At 49.4% G+C, this 8,629-nt stretch overlaps 1 protein-coding gene across 1 annotated transcript; it reads left to right on the forward strand.

Moving 5' to 3' along the window:
• The first annotated feature begins 347 nt into the window (after nt 1-347).
• On the forward strand, nt 348-7,414 carry Dnali1 (dynein axonemal light intermediate chain 1). The gene is made up of 6 exons (XM_026393495.1): nt 348-428; nt 1,025-1,170; nt 2,896-3,065; nt 4,417-4,595; nt 4,956-5,120; nt 7,379-7,414. Exons 1-6 carry the CDS (start codon nt 348-350, stop codon nt 7,412-7,414), a joined length of 777 nt encoding a protein of 258 aa, XP_026249280.1.
• Nucleotides 7,415-8,629: the final 1,215 nt, after the last annotated feature.

Genomic DNA, 8,629 nt, shown 5'->3' on the forward strand with positions numbered 1-8,629 from the left:
TCCCCAACCCTTTACTCAGGGGTCAGGAGATGACTCCCATTTTTCAGTAGTCAAAAGTGAGGTTCAGCAAAAGTGATCCCTCCATCCCATTCAAATAGCAAACTAGACGCAGTGTAGGAACTTGAACCTTGTTTTCCCTGCTCCGGAAAGTACAGGACGAACCAATGAACAGGAGGCCTGGGAAGCCAAGAACAGGAGGTTTGAAGCCGGCTGTTTGGAATGAAATCCGCGCGCTGATGGCCCCACCCCACTCAGAAGCCCCGCCCCGGCCAGGGGGTTTCCGTGGTTACCGTAAACAAGGCCGGGACTAGAGGGCCAGCTGCTGAGCCGCAGTCCCAGCCGCCGGCATGATTCCCCCTGCTGACTCTCTGCTCAAGTATGACACCCCGGTGTTGGTGAGCCGGAACACTGAGAAACGGAGCCCCAAAGTAAGGACGGGTTTCAGGGGATGAGAGACCTGAAAGCTTCAACGGGGAAAGACAGATCTCAGAGCCGAAGGTCGGGAACCCCAAGGGACTAGAATTGCAGAGACTGGCAGTAAAGGGAATTGGGTCAGGGAAGAGGGGTGGGAGAGGGGTGCCAGAAGCCCGATGGGGCTGGGGATGTAGCTCAGTGGTAGAGCAATTGGCTAGCATACATGAGACCCTGGTTCAATCCCCAGTACCACTAGAGAAGGCCCAAATGTTGGGTGTGACCCTAGAGCAGAGATTTAGAATGAGAAAGAAGTCACAAGGAAACGGATGAAGCTGGCTGTGGTTCATGGTAGCTGGGTTCAAGAGTAGATCAGGCAGTGATTTCCCATCACTATAGCAGTGACAGATCACTTGAGCCAGAAACATCAGTTCAATCATTGGGCTGGGACCAGAGACTCTTCATGGCTGGCTTCAGCTCAGACATTTCTGCTGAGCAGACAGATGAGAAAAGTAGGCTGGGATGGAGAGACTGGCAGAAGACCTGGAGCAATCCAGAGGACCAGGCTGTGTGGAGCTGAATCCCTGAAATATCTCCTGTTCCTTCCTCTTAGGCTCGGCCTCTGAAAGTCAGCCCCCAGCAGCCTGGACCCTCAGGTCCAGTCCCACAGCCACCCAAAGCCAAGCTCCCCTCAACTTCCTGTATCCCAGATCCTACAAAGCAGGCAGAAGAAATCTTGAATGCCATCCTGCCCCCAAGGTAAAAAAAAAAAAAAAATGAGCAATGACTGGGAGAAGGCTTTTATATCCCAGAATATTTAGAAATGCAGGGAGAGGCACTTTGCCTTAGTTCCTGGCTGGGATCTCCTTCCTGCCTCTTAGAGCTCCTAGAACTTGCACATGGCTGGATTCTGGGAGGGTGGTGGGAAACCTTAAATCTACCCTGAGTGTTCTCAGCCAGTTTGATGGCTTTAGATGCCATCTGTATACTGATGGATCCCAAATGTGTATTTTCGGCCCTGTCCTCTCTCTTAAATTCCAGACCATATAGTCTACTTCTTCCTCAGTGCCTTCACCAAGTTGTCCCATAGGCATCTCAAGTTCAACATGTCCAAATGAAACCACAGTTTCTTCCTCTTCCCACTGCCCCATCTTAGTCTTCTTTCTGCTAGAGACACAGGTTGCCTTTCAATGCTTTTGGTCTCTCACGCCACCTGTCTTATCCTTCAAGAAATTCTTTTGACTTCACCTTCAATTTATCTCCCTGGGCCAACCACTTTTCACCAAGTTTTTCTGCCATCTTGTCCCTGGTCTCTGTCACCCATACTACTTGCGATGGCCTGTTTAAAAACCCTATTTCCACTCTTTGCTTCTACAGTGTTCTCCACATAAATCAGATCAGACCAAGTCTTCCACCTGTAATGACCTCCTACCTCACTCAGAGTAAAGCCTGAAGTCCTTACAGTAGCTTCAAAGATGTAGAACGGCCTAGCCCATGATATCCCCCATTTTCTCTCCTGTTCACTGCCCCAGGGGTCTCCACTTGCCTTTCTGAAGCACTTCAATCACTCTCCCACCTCAGGGCCTTAACAATTGCTGTTCTCACTTCCAAGGATACTCTTCCTTTACTATTCCCTTCATTTCTTCTATCAGAAGAAACATCATTTCTTCCAGGTGAAGCCTTCCTGTTTTTTGTTTGTTTGTTTGTTTGTTTGTTTTTTGTGGTGCTGGGGATTGAACCCAGGGCCTTGTGCATGGGAGGCAAGCACTCTACCACTGAGCTATATCTCCAGCCACTCAACTGTTCTTATGTAATGTATTGTTCTTATGTAACATATTGACAGCAGTTTTTAAGGCTTTAATGAAAAGAGGAAACAGGCAAACAGAAATCCATCTCCTCTGAGAAGGAGGTCAATGGAGGGAAGCGATGTGTCAGCTGATCCCCTCCCACCAGCGGCACTGAAGTTCTCTCCTCCACGTCTCCTATGTGGTGATTCCAGACCCTGGTTGTTACTCCACCATGAAGTTCCCTGTGGGTAGCCCATGCAGGCACACCCCGTCAAGATCCTCCCCAACCCCTGCACACACACTTGCCTCTTTCTGGCTTGCACAAGGTTTATGGAATCTTGTGTCTCTTACTCCTTAAGTCAGTGGAGAGTTCCACTGGGCCTTCCACACAGATCAGGCAACACAATGTAAATCATGTTAGGAGGGTAAAATCTGCAGCAATGGTGATGATTTCATGAAGACCACCTGGGGAGTAGACGTTGCCCTGTTCCCCAGATCCTTTTCTGTGGGGCAGCAAAGCAAGTATGGTTTTGGAACCCACACCACAGGAGTGGAGTGAGGGATTCTGGTGGGATGGTGGCAGAGTTGCCCCTCACTCCTGCTCAGGCCGAGAACACAAAGAGATCTCTCTGCTGATGTCCTGAGAACTCTCTCAAGCATGTGGATTCTGCTCAGCGTGGCTGTGTCTGTGCCGCAGGGAGTGGGTGGAGGATACACAGCTATGGATCCAGCAGGTGTCCAGCACCCCCAGCACCAGGATGGACGTGGTGCACCTCCAGGAGCAGCTGGACCTGAAGCTGCAGCAGCGGCAAGCCAGGGAGACGGGCATCTGCCCTGTCCGCAGGGAGCTCTACTCACAGTGTTTTGGTGAGTGGGCGAGGTGGGGGTGGGTACCACACAACCCCCGCCTCCTTCCTTCCCTTCAGCACAGATCTGGCTCTGAGCACCTCTGAGCTGAAGCCCTTCCCATGTTGAAATCACCTCTTTTCACCCTTCTTGACCCACCCAATAACTGCCAAGTGGAACTCCTTCCCCCTCCCAACCACCTGTCCCAACAGGCCCCCACCTGCCAGTCACTGTACTCTGATGATCTGGTTTCTTCATCTCTCACACATTTGGAGTCAAATAAGAGCTTCCATTTTAAATCTTGGCCTTTTCAAAGATAGTCACAATAAGCACATGTTTTTGGTTTTTTTTGTTGTTGTTGTTGTTTTGTTTTTTGTTATAATGCTGGAGGTCAAACCCAGATCCTCATGGTTGCTATGAGGATCCACTGAGCTAATTTTTTAATCAGAAAAAAATAATGTTTGGTATTTATATCCATCAGCATTCAGTACTCAGCCCAGAAAAATGTTGCAAAACTAATTTGTTGTCCCTCAGTAGACACAAGGGATTTAAAATCTGCCACCCTGAGGTGTCCAGTGGCTGGATTCTAATCTGCACGCTCGCTGCCTCTAAACTCTTGAGCAGCTCCTCTCAGTCTTACTATGATTGTGGTTGACCCTCCAGCTTTATAAAGGAGATTTTATATGTTTATAAAGGAGATTATGTGGGCTGGGGTTGTGGCTCAGTGGCAGACCACTTGCCTAGCACATGTGAGGCCCTGGGTTTGATTCTCGGCACCACATAAAAATAAAGAGCTAAAAATAAGGGCTGGGGTTGTGGCTCAGCAGTAGAGTGTTTGTCTATCACATTCGAGGCCCTGGGTTCGATCCTCAGCACCACATAAAAATAAATAAAAATAAAGGTATTGTGTTCAACTACTTCTAAAAAATAAATATTAAAAAAATAAAAGTTATTAAAAAAAGGTGATTATGTGTGCTCTAAAACCCTGATGTTCTCAGCCACAGATCAGTCCAGTCTGCTTTAAAATTGCCACCATCTTCTCACCGAAAAAGTCAGATTTCTGCATTAGTTCCCAGTTTCTAGCTGAGGGGGACCCACTACCACAAACAAACCTGGGGTTCCTAGTCTCCCTGTGCGTTGGCCAACCCCTTCTTGCTGGCTGGGTGCTGTTCCTTGTGCTAAATGGAACGGGGTGGCTGCATGGCAGACTCTTGGGCCAGTGAAGGTGCCCTCCATTAGGTCTCCCTGAGACCTCAGCTCCAAGTGAGAACACACCCTAGGGCCCTTCCAAGAAGAAGGGTGGCTTGCCATGGGCAAGGTGCATGTCCCCTTGCCCCTGCCTTCTCTGATCTTGCGCTGTGCATATTGGAAGATGAGCTGATCCGGGAGGTGACCATCAACTGTGCAGAGAGGGGGCTGCTGCTACTGCGAGTCCGGGACGAGATTCGCATGACCATCGCTGCCTACCAGACCTTGTACGAGAGCAGCGTGGCGTTTGGCATGAGGAAGGCGCTGCAGGCTGAGCAGGGGAAGTCAGACATGGAGAAGAAAGTGAGTCGGTTTTACCATGCCCCCTGGCCCTCAGGCTCTTCTGTTGATACCAGGGCCACTCTGTTGTCATTGCCGCACTGCATTCTGGCTGCTAGGGTGCCCTCCTCACATTCATGACTCTGGGCCTGTCATTCAGGGAGGACCCTTGCTTGGGTGTAACAGCCAGCCACGTACATGGTCTTGGCTTGCTGGTCTCCCTGAGGATGCTCCGTGCCAGTCACTGACCTCCCACTTGGTGGCAGTATATACCCTGGCAATGTCAGGTTGGACAGCTGTGGTGTCCCAAGTCCTCACCACCCAGGCTCTCACACCACCCATCCTTGGGCAACATCCCAGGATGACTGAGTATTGTGCCCTCAGATTGCAGAACTGGAAACGGAAAAGAGAGACTTGGAGAGGCAAGTGAACGAGCAAAAGGCAAAATGCGAGGCCACTGAGAAGCGGGAGACCGAGCGGCGACAGGTGGAGGAGAAGAAGCACAATGAGGAGATTCAGTTCCTGAAGCGGACAAATCAGCAGCTGAAGGTGATGGAGGCCCAGGCCACGGTGCTCCCACAGCACTGGTCCCCAGCCTCATGGGCTGGACAGTCCCCGTGGCCTTTACGTGTTGGTCCATACGCACTTCCATGGGGTAAAGGAAGCTGACATTGGGGTGGGGCAGGCCCATGACGAGGGCCCTCCATCCCTCTGGCTCTGGACGGGCTCCATTCTCAACTCTGACCCCATGGCACATCAGCCTGATTCTCTAGGAGAAGACTTTTTGCCCTGGGAAAAGTCGCCTAACCCCAGAGAGGAGGATATGGCGGAAAGTAGAGGCGCCCTCCCCTCAAAGCTGGAGTTCTCCTTCATGGGCTGACTGTCCTCCTGGCATCTACTGGGGTTCCATGTCTGGGGCAGAAGCAGAGAAGGCCAAGTTAGTGGGTGCACAGAGAAGGAAAGCCCCCTGGGAGGAAGAGACACTTCAAGTTGAGGACCTTCCCAGGCACGATGGCGCACACCTGAAATCCCCAGCCTGGGAGGCTGAGGCAGGAGGATCACAAGTTCAAAGCCAGCCTCAGCAACAGCAAGGCGCTAAACAACTCAGTGAGACCCTGTCTCTAAATAAAATACAAAATAGGGCTGGGGATGTGGCTCAGGGGTCGAGTGCCCCTCAGTTCAGTCCATGGTACCAAAAAAAAAAAAAGCTGAGGACCTCCCCAGGCATTCGGTCTCAAGCACCCCCTGTAGATGGTCTTCCTTACTCAGGGTCCAAGAACTGGTGACATGCTCCCATCTATATAAGGTGCTGGGAGCCATGCTGGTGGGAAAGGTTGGTCCAACAGAAGGCTAGTCACAGGCCTCTGCAACCCTATGCTCCCTGACTGAGCCAAAGATTTTCAGAGGTTTGACCCCAGACTAGCATCATCCTCATCGGGGGCAGCTTGTGGAAATAGATGTTTGGGCACTCCCTGCATCTGCTGAACCAGAAAACTTCAACAAGGCCTCCCGAAGTCCTGGTGTCCGCTGAGGCCCTAGGCACTCTCTTAGATGCATAGCCTATTGACATTGAGCCACTTCTCCCACAACCCTGGCCGCCTCCTCCCTAATTGCAAGGAGAGCTTACATTCTTGAGATCAGCAGGTGTGTTGGCTCCACAAACCAAAAAGGCCAGCTATTTGTGATAAAGAAGCCTTTGTATTAATCACCATCAGAAAAGATTCTTATTACCAAAGAGTTAAAGAAAAGCAAGAATTCTTTATTCTATTATTATTATTATTATTATTATTTTGTACCAGGGATTGAACCCAAAGGCACTTAACCACTGAGCCACATCCCCAGCCCGTTTTTGTATTTTAGAGACAGGTTCTCCCTGAGTTGCCTAGGGCCTCACTAAGTTGCTGAGGCTGGCTTTGAACTCCTAATCCTCCTGCCTTAGCTTCCTGAGCCACTGGGATTACAGGTGTGCACCACTGCACCCTTGGTAAAGCTAGAAAATTTCACAGCAATGTGATCACTTACCTAGCTACCCCTGAAAGCTGCTTCCCTATCTGCCATCTTCCTTTATCCGCCATATTCCTTTGTTGTAAGTCCTACTTACACGGTTTTCCGAAGCTGAATACCTTAGCATCTTTTTAACATTCAAGAGCAACCTTGTAATCCCCAGGGTGAAGGATTCTTTAGAAGTGAGTTTCTTTTATTGGCTCAAAGCTGCACTGCAAATAAAGCAGTGTTTGCAGTCCCCAGGATAGACCTACTTAAAGATCTGTTCACATACCATGATAGTAAATTATTGTACCGGCTACCAGAGAAGCCGGGTAAATAACTCCCAAGTGTCTTAAGCTTTACCTACAAGATGGACAGCTCCCTACTCACTGGTAGCAATTTTCTCTAATTGGGTGTCAAGTTGTCTTAGTGGCTGATAATTTGCTGCTTCCCAAACCTCTGGTCCCAGCAGAGATCCCAGGATCCTAAACCAAAGAGCAGACACATTCAGGCCTGAAATCTGAGCAATGAAAAACCACTATTTCAACAACTTTTATTCAATTTCCTTTTCAATGCTTTATATTATACACTGAGCCATTACTGTATGGAAACCAGGACAGTTCTGGTTTCTCCTGGTGTAACAAGACTACGCCAAGCCAGAAACCAGCTAATCCCGAAAATATGGAGTGAGAATGAAGGGGGGAGAAAAGAACACTTGGAGTGGCAGCATTTGGATTATTCTTCCCAGAGACTTTATCACCTCTCAGCTATTTGTGTTAGGCTGCAAGCTTCAAGCATTAATGGTTTGTTTTGTTTTTCAGGCCCAACTGGAAGGCATTATTGCACCAAAGAAGTGATAATTTCCATATGGGTCTCAGCGAACACTACCACCCCATCACAAGCCCTTTGTAATAAAAAGCTAGTTTCCTGAGTGAACAAGCCATCCCCTCCCCTGACCACCACCTATACATTTGTCAGAAGTCACACTATTGCCCCCGTGGCATGGGACACCTACAGTCTGGCAACCAGGCTCCTGGTTAGGCAAGAGGGTGGCGTGACCCTGATAGTCTCGGTATGCAACTTGTGGGCCAACCAGGACATTCGCCAACTCAAATAGTAAGATTGAGAAGGAATTGCTTTCCCATCTCATCCACCATCCATCTGTGGCCAAAGGAAGCTACTCCTGTCTCTCAAATGTCTGGTTCACAGTTTCCCTTGTATCCTAACTGGGGCTTCTCTGGCCTCGGTCATTCCATTTTCATTCCTAACCAATGCAGTTTTGGTAACTCATTTTGGAGCTTTGTTTTTCTGCTGTATGGTCTCATCCCCACCCACCACATCAACTGGATCTCTTCCTCAGTCTAAGAGTTCAGAGAACAGCGGCAGCAGCAGACCCAGTCTGTGGAGGAAGTAAATGTTTGCTGGAAAGGAATCCAAGTCCCAGTGTCCTTTGTGAGCTGTCCATACCTCAGCTCCTCCCTCCCATAGACATCATTCACCTTATTCTGCAGAAAATTGAACTCTAACTCCACATCCCCATAGTTACCTGTTTAAACAACTGGAGAGGTAACCGTCTCTTGTATGCAGTTTCTATTACTTTGTGTGTGCGCGCGTGTGCGTGTGCATGGTACTGGGGACTGAACCTAGGGGTGCTCTACCACTGAGCTAGTCTTTTAAAATTTTGAGGCAGGGTCTCACTAAGTTGCTGAGGCTGGCTTCAAACTTGCAATCCCCCTGCTTCAGCCTCTCAAGTGGCTGGGATTACAACCATATGCCACTGTGCCCAGGGGCCATGCTAATTATTAATGACCAGAGAGTATGGCCTGCAGATAGCTTCTGTAGACCCAGAGGATTGAATTAGTGACACAAATCCTTAATTCTGGGCAGACCAGGACAGCAAGCCAGGTGACATCCATCATGCAGTTTAAGTTTCCCAAGTCTGGTTCCATAGGAAGGCACTACCATTTCACGGGCTTGAAATGCCACTCAGTATCCCTTGAAGTGCAAGGACAGACTGACTCCTTGGCAGAGCTCTAACATAACACCCTCCTAGATTAGGGCTTCAAGGCTCA

The sequence above is a fragment of the Urocitellus parryii genome, chromosome 11, assembly GCF_045843805.1.
Source record: "Urocitellus parryii isolate mUroPar1 chromosome 11, mUroPar1.hap1, whole genome shotgun sequence".
Lineage (NCBI taxonomy): Eukaryota > Metazoa > Chordata > Mammalia > Rodentia > Sciuridae > Urocitellus > Urocitellus parryii.